The sequence below is a fragment of the Alnus glutinosa genome, chromosome 5 (genome assembly GCF_958979055.1).
Source record: "Alnus glutinosa chromosome 5, dhAlnGlut1.1, whole genome shotgun sequence".
Lineage (NCBI taxonomy): Eukaryota > Viridiplantae > Streptophyta > Magnoliopsida > Fagales > Betulaceae > Alnus > Alnus glutinosa.
The window spans coordinates 26,807,672-26,821,380 of record NC_084890.1 but is presented as its reverse complement, the minus strand read 5'-3'; the positions used below and the strand labels follow the sequence as shown (position 1 = coordinate 26,821,380).

The window sequence follows — 13,709 nt, the reverse complement described above, 5'->3', positions numbered from 1 at the left end:
TGGAAATTGAAAGAGGAAGAGAAAGAAATAAAGAAAATGAAGACACCAGATTTACAGGGATACTCATGTTCACCAATAGAAAAGGGCCAATAGCGATACATTATGCTCTTATTCATTAATCTGTTTGTGTCACAAATGCAAGCTATCGGCCTTGAACCATTGTAACAATAACATTGTTAAGGGAGCCAGCATATGGGGCAATTTCCCTTTCCATAAATGCAGGTTGCTTTGGAAGAGGCAGATCAATAGTCTCACTTTTAAGCATGGAAATAACAACGGATATAGTTGGCCTATCTTTAGCAAAATCTTGTACACATAGCAGCCCAACATGTATGCATCTCAAAATTTCTATTTCAAAGCATGGTTCTCGTATTATCGGGCCTGTTAAGGCCACTATGTTGTCTACATTCCACATTTTCCATGCCTGCAATCATGAAAACAAGATTGAAATTCTTAGAAACAAGCAATGGAAGTTCTAAAAAAATGAGGCAATCAGATAGAGGAGACTTACAAATCCTAGAAGACTTATGGCTTGCTCGTCATCATAAAAGCTACTGTTTCTTCTTCCACTAACTATCTCTAGTAACAACACTCCAAAGCTAAAGACATCCGATTTTTCTGAAAATCGCCCTCTCATTGCATATTCAGGGGACATGTAACCACTGAATTTTAACAATAAGACACATCCAATTCTTGTTATATCAAATATTAGGGTTATTATCTTAGTGAATTTGGCCAAACAAATGTATATACTTACTATGTTCCAACAACCCTTTTAGTATTTGCTTGATCTTCATTGCTCCCAAAAATCCTAGCCATGCCAAAATCTGATATTTTTGGATTTAGCTGTTCATCCAACAAGATGTTACTTGCCTTCAGATCTCTATGAATAATTCTTAACCTGGAATCCCTATGAAGGTACAGTAGACCTCGACCGATTCCTTCAATAATGTTAAATCGTCTTTTCCAATCTAATAGTTTTGGTCTAACTGAATCTAATGAAAATTTTCAAACCAAATAAGAAAAAAGAAAATGCATTGGGATTAGACTTGTAAGGTGAACCAACATCATGTTTGTAACATCAGTAAATTTGGTGAAGTCACATCAGAATACCACAACCAAGAATATAATTCCATTTTTGCCTCTTGAAGTAGATAATTTTAGATTGTAATGTTGGAAAATACTAAAAAAGGGCATCAACATGAACTAACCAAAGAGAAATGCGTCCAAACTTTTGTTTGGCATGTATTCATAAACCAACATCTTTTCTTCCCCTTCAACACAGCAGCCAAGAAGTCTAACCAGATTTCGGTGTTGGAGTTTAGAGATCACCACCACTTCATTCATAAATTCTTCTTGCCCTTGTCCAGAAGCTCTTGAAAGTCTTTTTACTGCAATTTCTTCTCCATCTGACATTTTTCCCTATAAACAAACAACAACCAACTGACTATATATTCAAATTGTTAGGCAATAACCTTCTACAAGAACAACCATATTACCTTGTATACAGGACCAAATCCACCCTGCCCAAGCTTATTTGATAGATGGAAGTTGTTTGTTGCACTTGCTAGCTCCTGAAGACTGAATAATGGTAGCTCTTGGAGTAAAACTAGGTTTACGTTTTCTCCATGCTTGTCCTCACAATGATATTTCGTTGCTGAGTGTTTGTACAATAGTAGTTAATAATCTCTATGCAGTAATGTTGTAACATTTTTTAGTTCACTGTGCTAATTGAATTTACATATCATCAATTTTTTTTGTAAGTAGTAATGAAAGAACATAGAGGAGAAGAGAGAGGACCAGGAGCTACAAAGATCAGAGTAACAATTTTACCTTTTTGTTTTGAACTCCAATGCCACAGTAAGGAACTGCAGATGCCAGTGAATATTACTCCTATGATCACTGTGCCTATGACGATTACTTTCACATTTCCCTTTTTGTCTGTAAATCAGAGAAAACATCAAACTAATTCATCCAAAATAAAACAGAATTATCTTTACAAGGATTTCCTTAGCTTGGGAAGTTGGGTTGGATTGAAATACAATTTTACCAATTTTGCAACATTAATAAATTTCAAGAATAAGATAAATTTAGAGAGAAAACAAAAACAACCCACCAAGTTCTGAATAGGCCAAACGAACATAAAGATCAGCTCCGTCTGTCGAGAATTTCTGTACGTCAATTAAGCTTCCTGTCCATGTCATACAGCCAATGCCAGAATCATATGCGTAAGCTATACAAGAACAATTCTCCAAGCATTGGGCTCTACATTTTTCTTCCGAAGTAGATGGAGATGACGAATCTGCCAAGTATGGGACTTTCATCATCATCAGTTTCAAAAATCCATCTTTTTTTTCCCCTTCACTGCCATTATTGTTCACCCTCTCACACTGCAGGGGTGTCCTCCTCACACATCCACTAGTCCAATTTCCTCTGTTCCATTCTTCTGTATTCTTTGGCTCAAACCCCCGTAAACAGCTGCAAATTGGTGAATTCTTTGAATTACAGCTTCCAAATGCCCCACACCTGCCATAAACATCGCACTCAATCTCCAAACTTGACCACTTGACCTTCCAATCCTCCCCATTGTTGGAACGTTTTTGAAGTAGATTTCCTTGCGCGTTCAAGACAAAACAATCCTTTAGGCGAGGGTCTTTCGAAATGGAAAAAGTGTAATAGAATGTTCCTTCTTCTTTATCATCTACAATACTAAATCCACCAAGATATACATAACTCCTGGCCGGTATTCCAATAAAGACCCGGCTGTTCCATGGACCACTTCGCCAATATGGGCTACCGTCGTTCCAAATGAACATTTCAGGAAGATTACGACCATCAATACCGGCAGAGAAGTTTCCAATGGATGGATCAGAAGGACTTTTCCATGATGTCAGCTGAACATCAGTACTAATTTTCATCTTTTCCAACATTGTATCAGAAGGATGTTGGAAACTCTCCCATATCATTGTCCCTGTAGTGTTTCCTTGCAAGATAAGGTTTCCAGAATCTAAAAGCTGGGCACTCGAATTGACAACAGAACTTGATAAATTTGATGACCAAAGAACCTTCTTTTGCCCATCTAATACCACCAGATTGCCATCTTCGGATATGGTTAGAATTCCAGAGGAATTCTTGAGGGGCTTGTTTCTGTTAGCAACCCATATGACAGTGGGCACAGAAATTTGAGCATACCATATCCCAACATAGCGATCGGTTGAATTTGCAGGGCTAAAAAATCCCAATTTGAAATCACCGCCATTAGAGACTACGCTTTCAGGGTCGGTGATGAACTTAGCGGCTGTGATGGTGTCTGTGGCAGAGCAAAACTTTAAACAAAAGCAGAATAGCAAGACAAGAAGAGCTGACAAGTTGGTATTTCGAACAAGTCCCATAGGTTCAACGCTTCTGGTTTTTGAGAATTCAGATTTTGGATGGCCGGATGCAGATTTTGAAAGCATTGTTGATTCATTGCTTCTGGTCCTCTAACCTTTTTCTTCGACAGATATTTCTACCACTCAAAACTTTCCGTCTGGACTGCATGATGAATTGTTTTGGCAAAAAGTACACGTAACCACAAATACGCGTTTGATTTTTTATTTGCGGTTTGACGGTCAAATACACGCTTTTCAATAAAATGGTCTCATTATTTTTTTTTTACTCTTTTGTGGTAATCCTCCTAAAGTTAAAAAGGTGTATTCGATCCCCACAAACGCACTGTAGCAGTTATTTGCATAAGAGTGAAAAGAAAATTTCCTTGAAAATCGCCCTTCAATTGCATATTCAGGGACATGTAGCCGCTGAATTTTCATAATAAGACACATCCAAATTTTGTTATGTCAAATATTAGAGTTATTATCTTAGTGAATTTGGCCAAACAAAGGTATATACTTATTATGTTCTAACGACCCTTTTAGTATTGGCTTGATCTTCATTGTTCCCAAAAATCCTAGCCATGCCAAAATTTGATATTTTTGGATTTAACTCTTCATCCAACAAGATGTTACTTGCCTTCAGATCTCTATGAATAATTCTTAACCTAGAATCCCTATGAAGGTACAGTAGACCTCGACCGATTCTCTCGATAATGTTGAATCGTCTTCTCCAATCTAGTAGTTTTGGTTTGACTGAATCTAATGAAATTATATATTCAAACCAAATAAGAGAAAGAAAATGTATTCGGATTAAACTTGTAAGGTGAACGAACATCATGTGTGTAACATAAGTAAATTTGGTGAAGTCACATTAGAATAGTATGTATTTAGAGACTAAAATACCACAACCAAGAATATCATTTGATCCCTTTTGTCTATTGATGTATATAATTTTAGATTGTAATATTGGAAGATACTAACAAAGGGTATCAACATGAAGTCATGAACTAACCAAAAAGAAATGCGTCCAAGCTTTTGTTTGGCATGTATTCATAGACCAACATATTTTCTTCCCCTTCAACACAGCAGCCAAGGAGTCTAACCAGATTCCGGTGTTGGAGTTTAGAGATCACGACCACCTCATTCATAAATTCTTCTTGCCCTTGTACAAAGGCGCTTGAAAGTCTTTTTACTGCAATTTCTTGTCCATTTGACATTTTTCCCTATAAACAAACAACAATCAACTGACTATATATTCAAATTGTTAGGCAATAACCCTCTACAAGAACAACCATTACCCTGTATACGGGACCAAATCCACCCTGCCCAATTTGATTGATGGAAGTTGTTTGTTGCACTTGCCAGCTCCTGAAGATTGAATAATGGTAGCTCTTGGAGTTTAACTTGGTTCACGTTGTCTCCAAGATTGTCTTCACCGGAAAACTCTTGATGCGGGAACAAAAACATCTTCGTTTTCCTTTTCCTCGCTAGGTGTTTATACAATAGTAGTTAATAATCTCTCTGTAGAAATGTGGTAACTGTTCTTTGTCTACTGAGTTAATCGGGATGTGAAAATTACCTTTCTGTTTAGCCATCCAACGCCACGATATGAAAGTACAGATACCAGTGAATATTACTCTTGTGATCACTGTGACTGTGACGATTACTTTCACCTTTCCTTCTTTATCTGTAAATCAGAGAAAACATCCAACTAATTCATCCAAAATAGGCTAGAGAATTTGTACCCTTCTTTTAGTAAAACAGAATTATCTTTTACAGGGACTTCCTTAACTTGGGAAGTTGAAGAGAGTGATGGTGGTTGGGTTGAAATAAGATTTGATCTATTTTGCACATAAAGTAGCCAAACAACTGCACCTTCATTGGCTGATTTAAAGCATAAGATGGATTTTGAAAGAAAACAAAAACCACCTACCAAGTTCTGAATCAGCCAAACGGACATAAACATCAGCTCCGCCACTCGAGAATTTCTATAAGTCAATTAAGCTTCTTGTCCATGTCATACATTCAATGCCTGAATCATATGCGTAAGCTATACAAGAACAATTCTCCAAGCATTGGGTTCTACATTTTTCTTCCGAAATAGATGACCTATCTGCCAAGTATGGGACTTTCATCATCGTCAGTTTCAAAAAGCCATCTTTTTTTTCCCCTTCACTGCCATTGTTCACCCTCTCACACTGCAAGGGTGTCCTCCTCACACAAGGGCGGATGCAGGTGTAAGAGTGGGGGGACGAACGTCCCCCCAAAAATTTTGAAATTTCTCTTAAAATTTGTAGATTTTTAATTTTGTCCCCCAAAATATTTTTTTTTGTCCCCCCTAAAAAAATTATCTTTACATTGTAACCCCATATTTTGTCCCCCCACATCCCGCCCACTTCCTGCTTTACATGTATGTTACATTTTCAGTTTTTTTTGTTTGCCTTTTTTACCCTTTTTACCTCTGAAAAACAATTCCACCCATCTCCTTTTTCAGCTTTCCTCCTTTCCTCCACGCACGATCAGGATCCATGGTAATTTCCAAGAAATTGTTGGATCCCAATTTTAACAATCTGTGGTGTTCGTTACATCGAACTGCCTAGAAAATGACACATGTTAAACATTTTGCTTTTTAAAATTTTGAACCTTGTACCCTTGGACAAAAACCATTCGCTTGCTCAATTTATCTTCCATCTCTCTCTCTCTCATTCTCCTGCTCCCTCTCTTCATTTTTTCCATTGCAAACAACTCATGCCACAATCAATCCACAGAGGTGAGCTTTTCTCTCTTTGTTTTTTTTTTTTTTTTTTTCCTCTTTCGTTTCCTTTTGATCCGATTTTTTCTTGTTTTTTCTTTTTTGGTTTATGGGTTTTTAACTTTTTCTTAGATTCTTTCTCATCTTTGAAAATTTTAAGGCCTTCCTTTAGATATGATTTTTTCAACAAACCTTCTTTTTTGTAACAACTGATTTTCTTGAGAGATGGAGGGCTAATTTGAGGCACCGTAAAATTGTCGTCACTTCATTTCCGGCTGCTCATTTTCTTATTAGTTGCTAATTCATTAAATCCAATCAGAAAATCAGTCTGGGAAAAAGACAAAGAGTAAATGGGGGGTTGAGGTGAAACTTGAGTATCGAGGGTGCCAAATTTACGCTCAAAGCTACCCTATTTCTTGAACCCTATAAATTGTTAGTTTATTTTACTAGTAATTTATACTATTGTGTTTGTGATATCATAAAAATTTGAAATTATAATTTTGAATCGAATGATGAATGGGTACTTTGATGTAAAAAATTATACAAATTCGTCCCCCTTACCAAAAATCCTGGTTCCGCCATTGCCCACACATCCACTAGTCCAACTAGTCCAATTTCCTCTGTTCCATTCTTCTGTATTCTTTGGCTCAAACCCCCATAAACAGCTGCAAATTGGTGAATTCTGTGGATTACAGCTTCCAAATGCCCCACACTTGACATAAACATCGCACTCAGTCTTCCAAGCTGACCACTGGACCTCCCAATCCTCCCCATTGTCGAAATATCTTAGCAGTAGATTTCCTTGTGCATTCAAGACAAATTCTTTCGGGAAAAGTATGCTCGTATTATGGAGAGGGGTTCAATGCTATGTGGCGATGAAAGCATTCTCTATTAGGGGACGAAGAGCAATATTAACATGTTTCAATTGCCGAATAAAGTTACAATGATTCATTTCATCAAAATGTCTAAAATCTTTCATATATATGATTTTTATTTTTATTTTCATTATTCACATTGATGTGTCATTATAACCTCTCTACAGGGACAAAGCCAGACATTTTAATGGGAGGGGGTCAAATAATTTTATTTTTTTTTAAGTAGAAGTTAAAGTGTATATATATATATATATATATATAAAGACAAATTTTAAATAAATTAAACATAACCCGGTTTTGATACGTTTATTATTCCCTTCAAATTAAAAATCAACAAGTACTCTATGTGACTACTACTTTTGCCATTTTCTTTGCAACAGAAGGAAAGATACTAGTTGAAGATATCGTCAAATTAGGTAGCGAAATAGAAGATGCTGATACAACTTATGTATAAAACTTAAAAGCAAAAACAAAACCAAAGAACAAGAAGAAAAGGGTACCTGAGAAGTAGAGAGAAAACATAAGACACATATCGATCATGGCAATTTTACTAGTAACATTTGCCATTGATGATCGCATAGAGAGAGGGAGAGAGAGAGAGAGAGAGAGAGAGAGAGAGATTCTTCTCTGCCTACGAATCTATTGAAGACAATTATGGAAGGGCAATGCTAATAGATACTATCTTACTTTGAAATTTGATGAGTTTGATTTGATTAACTACGCTTTTTATTCATAAAGGAGCAACAAAATGCATGCACAGGCACGTGCACAGCGTAAGCACGTAATCCTGGTGGGGATGGGCCCCCGCGCAATAGGATCCTCTCGGCACTCAGAGCGGATCAAAATATCTTAGTTAGTTTAGGTGGAAATTATCAAAATACCCCTATACATATCTAACTGGCTCCTACCCAGTTGAACTCAATTGGACCAGGGCCTGCATCGGTTTACATGTTTTCCTAGCAGCAGAGGGGCAGCATTGGACAAGGCCAAATTGGAAAAATAAATAAATTTGAGGGGTAAAACTTGAAGAAAAAAAAAAAAAAAAAAGTGGGATAAAATTTAATTTTTTTTTTTACAATTTTTTTTTTTTCTTGAGAAAAATCTGGGGTTAGGAGGCCAGAACCCCTTGCCCTAAATAGCTGCTGTTGTTGTTGTGGTGGTGTAGGAGATGTTTTCTTATGAAGTTCTCATGAGTAATGAGAGCGTACCAGGATTTGCAGACGTATTTGAATTGCAATAGAGAGGCAACCAGAAGCCATACCAGAATCTGTGTCACCAAGTCTTCCAGCAATTCCTTGGCCATCAAAATCGGGTTTCTGTAATACCCTTGGTATTTCTTAGGCAACTTTTCCAAAGAACGGACAGAAATGTAATGAAGAAAGAAACTATGTATTATTGCAAGAAAGGTAGGTTGATTCAAGCCCAACCTAAGCTCCAAAAGAAAGAAACAAAAGAAAACAAAATGATCCAAGACTTCAATGACTGAATCCAGAATCTAACTCGGCTTATAAGCCTCGACACTTTACAACTGAAAACTAACTGTTAACTACACTCTACCAGAATTACAATACACGTGTACGCCTTCCACATGCCCTCGCGTACTAACTCATAACAGTCCACGTGCACACAACCGCTCGGCTAACTTCTTCTAGTTCCACTCAACTGTCTATTTCTCAGTGAGCACTACAATCCCCTCCCCTTTAAAGAACCTTGTCCACAAGGTGGGGAAATCTGGAACATAAGTCCCAATAAGGTTCCCAAGTTGCATCTTCCACAATGGTGCCTTTCCAGTGAATTAGAACCTCTGATAGTGACTGATTATTAACCTTTCTGAATCTACGCTGTAAAACAGCTGCTGGTTCCGGCTGAATCTCCCCTTGAGCATCCACTGGTGGCAAAGAAGGTAAAGGAACTGAGTGGTTACCCAGCTGTTTCTTAAGACAAGAAACATGAAAAATAGAATGTATGTTGGAATCAGCAGGCAAGTCCAACTTATAAGCAACCTCACCTACTTTACTCACAACTCGAAAGGGTCCATAAAATCAAGGACTCAATTTCAAACTCTTCCGTAGTGCTAAAGTTTTCTGCTTATAGGGCTGCAGTCTGAGATACACCCAATCTCCTGGGACAAAAGATCTTTCACTATGCCTCTTATCATACTGAGCCTTCTGTCTTTCCTGTGCAGCAAAGAGGTTATGACGAATGATAGCCAATATCTGCTCTCTGCTGTGAAGGTGGTCCTCCACTGCTTGATTAAGAGTTGTACCCGGAATATATTCAATCAACTTTGGTGGAAGTACGCCATATAAAACCTGAAAAGGTGTAAGCTTCGTAGATGCATGGAAATTGGTATTATACCAATACTCTGCCATAGCCAACCAAGAAGACCAAGTCTTAGGCTTTTCACCTGCATAGCACCGAAGATAATGCTCCACACACTTATTCACAATTTCTGTTTGACCATCCGTTTGAGGATGATATGCAGTACTCATAGTCAACTGAGTTCCTTCCAACCGAAATAACTCTTGCCAAAAAGAGCTTGTAAAAATGGGATCCTGGTCACTCACTATAGAACAAGGAAGACCATGCAACTTGAAGACATTGGTCATGAAAATATGAGCTACTTTAATAGCTGTAAACGGGTGAGAGAGAGCCATGAAGTGAGCATACTTACTGAGCTGGTCCACAACTACCATAATCACACTAAATCCATTGGACAGAGGTAGGCCCTCAATAAAGTCCATAGATACATCAGCCCAAACTCTTGTAAGTACGGGCAGAGGTTGCAGTAGGCCCACCAGTAAAACAGTCTCAGTTTTATTTCTTTGGCAAGTATCACAGAATTTCAAGTAGTGCTTGAGATCAGAACGCATACCAAGCCAATAGAAGTCCAGCTTGGCCCTATGGAGAGACTTTTGGTACCCTGAATGCCCTTGCAGCCGGACGATCATGTACCAAGTGCAAAATTCAGTTCCTCAAAGATTCTACAAGACCAACATATATCCTGCCCTTATACAAAAGCAGGCCATTCTGGAATGTAAAGGAGGTATGACTAGCATTGTCAGCCTTCAAGTCCTGAATAATCTGAGTGATAGCAGGATCATGTGCATAACTAGCTTTAATATCCTCCACCCAAACAGGATTGGGAAGGGTTAATAACATGAGTTGGCCATCCTGCTGAGATACTTCTTCATCTTCTATCTTTCTTGACAAAGCATCAGCCACAATATTTTCTCTTCCTGCCTTATACTCGATAGTGAAATCATACCCCAACAACTTTGTGATCCATTTTTGCTGAGTAGGTGTACCAACTTTCTGTTCTAGCAGAAATTTCAAACTCTGATGATTAGTTTTTATTCTGAAAGATTGCCCTGGCAAATAGGGCCTCCACTTCTTTACTGCCGAAACTAGAGCCAACAACTCCTTTTCATAAGTGGAAAGATGAAGAGCTTTGCCTTTAAGAGCCTTGCTGAAAAAGGCTATAGGTTTAGAAGCTTGCATAAGCACAGCCCCAATGCCCACCCCGGAAGCATCACACTCAATAATGAAGGGCTTAATGAAATCCGGTAATACCAACACAGGAGGTGAGGAAACTGCCTGTTTAAGATTGTTAAATGCATCTGTGGCCTCTGGCGACCAAAGGAAGGAATCCTTCTTTAATAAGGATGTAAGAAGGGCTGCTATTTGACCATAGCCCTTGATAAACTTTCTGTAATAGCCCGTGAGTCCAAGGAAACCCCTTAAAGATTTCAAAGAATTAGGAATTGGCCAGTTTATCATACTCTCTATCTTAGCCAGATCAGCCTTAACCCCTTCAGCCAAGATCACATGGCCGAGATATTCCACCTCTTTACAAGCAAATTTACACTTGACTGCTTTAGCAAACAGTTTCTGGTGTAATAGAATCTCCAAAACCACCCTCAAATGCACCAAATGTTCCTGATCATCCTTGCTGTAGACTAGGATGTCGTCAAAAAAAACCAATACAAACTTTCGTAAATGAGCCTTGAAAACATGATTCATAAGCCCCTGAAAAGTGGAAGGTGCATTGGTTAGCCCAAAGGGCATTACCAAGAACTCGTAATGACCCTCATGGGTTCTAAAAGCTGTCTTATGCACATCATCAGGCTTCACTCTAATCTGATGGTAACCGGACCGAAGATCCAGCTTAGAAAAAATTTTGGCTCCATATAATTCATCAAGTAGTTCATCAACTACTGGAATAGGAAACTTATCATTGACCGTAGCTTGATTCACAGCCCTGTAATCCATGCACATTTGCCAACTCCCATCGGCCTTGCGAACCAATAGCACTGGAGAAGAGAATGGTGATTGGCTAGGCCGAATTGCACCTGAATCTAAGAGTTCTTTCACTATTTTCTCAATCTCCCCTTTTTGATAATGGGGATAGCGGTATGGCCTAACGCATATAGGTTGAGTTCCTTCCTTCAGGACAATTTGGTGGTCATGAGAACGCACCGGAGGTAAGCCTTTAGGCTCCTCAAAAACTGCTGCAAATTCCTGCAATAATTCTGCCACCAAAGGGTTCTGCTGTGGCTGAATTAAGTTATGTGAATCTGCATGAGCTACGGATGCAACCATTTGTAAAACTAAACCCTTCTGTTTAGCTTTAGGAATTCTAGAAAAGATATGACCATCCTCCCACACTGAATCAGTAGGAGGAAGTCTTTTCCACAACACTCTCTTAGTGAATAAAGAGAATTCCATGGTTAGCTTGGAAAAATCCCAAAGAATGGGACCAAGTGATCTCAACCATTGAATTCCCAGCACCATGTCACAGCCTCCCAAAGGCAAAAGATAGAATTCAGCTGAAAAATTTGTGCCCTGGACCTTCACTGGTAATGCTAGAGAATACCCTTCAATATGAACTATCTGTCCATTAGCCACCTTAACAGCCAATCTACTATCTTTATGAATAACTACCTGAAGTTTTGCAACCACCACTGGATCTACAAAATTGTGAGAACTTCCAGAATCCACCAGAATAGTGATGCCAAATGATTTGACTTATCCTATCAATCTCATTGTTTCATGATTTGGGGAACCCGTGATTGCATGTAATGATATCTCTGGTTGTGTCTCTTCTACTACTTCATTTTGTAACTTGTAATCTCCCCCAGAATTATCTGTACCTTCACTTTCAGGAATCATCCAATGCTCATCACTAATCAACTCACAACCCTCCATGAGAAACACCTTCCCCCTTTGACACCTATGAGGAGCATTGTATTTTTCATCACAATAATAACAAAGACCCTTCTGGCGTCTTTCTTCCATCTGAGCTGGGGTGATACGCTGGACTTGCAATGCTGGTTTTTCCTTTCCCACAGGAAAACCCACTTCAGTAGAATCACTCTTTCAAGTAGTAATAAGCCCCGGTTTAAGGATATTACTCTGGAAACTATTATTGTTCTGTTGAAAGAAGAGGTGGTATAAACCCCACTACTCCTATAATTCTTTCTGCTAGTCAAGACAAACTCTTCCTGAATCTTAGCCAACCCAAAGGCTTCATTCAAAGTTCCAGGTTTCAACAACCTTAAAGGAAATCTTATCTCATCCCTTAACCCACTTAAAAAACAACTCAATTTATACCCTTCAGAAAGCCCTTTCAATCTATTCGAAAGCCTCTCAAACTGAGTTTTATAGATGGCAATAGAAGAGGTCTGTCTCAAACGAGTGAGAGCCTCCATTGGGTCATCATAACAATTAGGACCAAAACGAACTTGGATAGCTGATTCGAAGGCTTCCCAAGACATGAACAATCCTAAGTCAGACGCATCTTGAAACCACACTAAGGCATCCCCTTCCATATAAAATGAAGCCATGCGAACCTTATATTCAATAGGTGTATTGCTAAAATCAAAAAATTGTTTGACTTTAAACAACCAACCTGAAACATTTTCGCCATCAAAATGAGGAAAATCCAGTTTAAGGCTTCTGACCTGAACATCCGGACCATTACCAAAACGAGTTTTTGGAAAACCGAAAGATGATTCTCCCGTCTCCCGGGTATGCCGACCCTCCAGAGGACCCTGTTGCACAAATGCCGGCGTTTCCATTCCAGGAACCGAGTTCCGTGCCAACATCACCTCCAAGAGTTGATCCATCTTCGACGATAAATCCTTGATGTCCACTCTGTGTTGATTAATCTGATAATGCATCTGCGTTTGTTGACTTTGCATTTGAGCTTGCTGGCTTTGAGAAATCTCCCACATCCCTTTTGCGCTCTCCATTTGCTGCTGCAACTCCCGTACTCTTGTACCTTCCGCCATGGATTGTACCGCTCTGATACCACTTGTAATACCCTTGGTATTTCTTAGGCAACTTTTCCAAAGATCGAACAGAAATGTAATGAAGAAAGAAAGAATGAAGAAAGAAACTGTGTATTTTTGCAAGAAAGGTAGGTTGATTCGAGCCCAACCTAAGCTCCAAAAGAAAGAAACAAAAGAAAACAAAATGATCCAAGACTTCAATGATTGAATCCAGAATCTAACTCGGCTTATAAGCCTCGACACTTTACAACTGAAAACTAACTGTTAACTACACTCTACCAGAATTACAATACACGTGTAAGCCTTCCACATGCCCTCATGACTAACTCATAACAGTCCACGTGCATACAACAGCTCGGCTAACTTCTTCTAGTTCCACTCAACTGTCTATTTCTCAGTGAGCACTACAATTTTTGTG

At 38.7% G+C, this 13,709-nt stretch overlaps 3 protein-coding genes across 4 annotated transcripts in view; all 3 read right to left on the bottom strand.

Annotated features, from left to right (window-relative positions):
- Positions 1–8,318, bottom strand: part of LOC133867882 (glucan endo-1,3-beta-glucosidase 11-like) — a 28,121-nt gene extending 19,803 nt beyond the window's left edge. Inside the window, exon 1 of one of the 2 annotated variants that reach the window (XR_009900224.1) lies at positions 8,207–8,318. Coding sequence is in view for 1 of the 2 variants with exons in the window: in XM_062304653.1 (XP_062160637.1) it covers positions 7,499–7,577 (79 nt within the window). In the remaining variant the exon portion in view is untranslated. Of the gene's footprint in view, positions 1–7,498; positions 7,639–8,206 lie in introns of those variants that run through there. The other variant, XM_062304653.1, reaches the window with a different exon arrangement.
- On the bottom strand, positions 2,034–3,553 carry LOC133867881 (G-type lectin S-receptor-like serine/threonine-protein kinase At1g11330). Its single transcript, XM_062304652.1, has one exon. It carries the CDS (start codon positions 3,456–3,458, stop codon positions 2,091–2,093), a length of 1,368 nt encoding a protein of 455 aa, XP_062160636.1. The 5' UTR covers positions 3,459–3,553; the 3' UTR covers positions 2,034–2,090.
- Positions 8,319–9,965: 1,647 nt separating the features above from the next.
- Positions 9,966–13,291, bottom strand: LOC133869183 (uncharacterized). The gene is made up of 3 exons (XM_062306139.1): positions 12,458–13,291; positions 12,065–12,374; positions 9,966–11,968 (listed from the first exon to the last, which is right to left on the bottom strand). The coding sequence occupies exons 1-3, from the start codon at positions 13,289–13,291 to the stop codon at positions 9,966–9,968; spliced, it is 3,147 nt and encodes a 1,048-aa protein (XP_062162123.1).
- Positions 13,292–13,709: the final 418 nt, after the last annotated feature.

What these genes read in the sequence shown, in the direction of transcription:
- LOC133867881 (XM_062304652.1), bottom strand. Translation starts at nt 3,458, where the DNA reads ATGCTTTCAAAATCTGCATCCGGCCATCCAAAATCTGAATTCTCAAAA.
- LOC133869183 (XM_062306139.1), bottom strand. Translation starts at nt 13,291, where the DNA reads ATGGCGGAAGGTACAAGAGTACGGGAGTTGCAGCAGCAAATGGAGAGC. An exon ending in AGAATTATAGGAGTAGTGGG is followed by an intron (nt 12,375 to 12,457) that starts GTTTATACCACC and finishes ACTACTTGAAAG; the next exon opens with AGTGATTCTACTGAAGTGGG. An exon ending in ATCATTACATGCAATCACGG is followed by an intron (nt 11,969 to 12,064) that starts GTTCCCCAAATC and finishes ACAATTTTGTAG; the next exon opens with ATCCAGTGGTGGTTGCAAAA.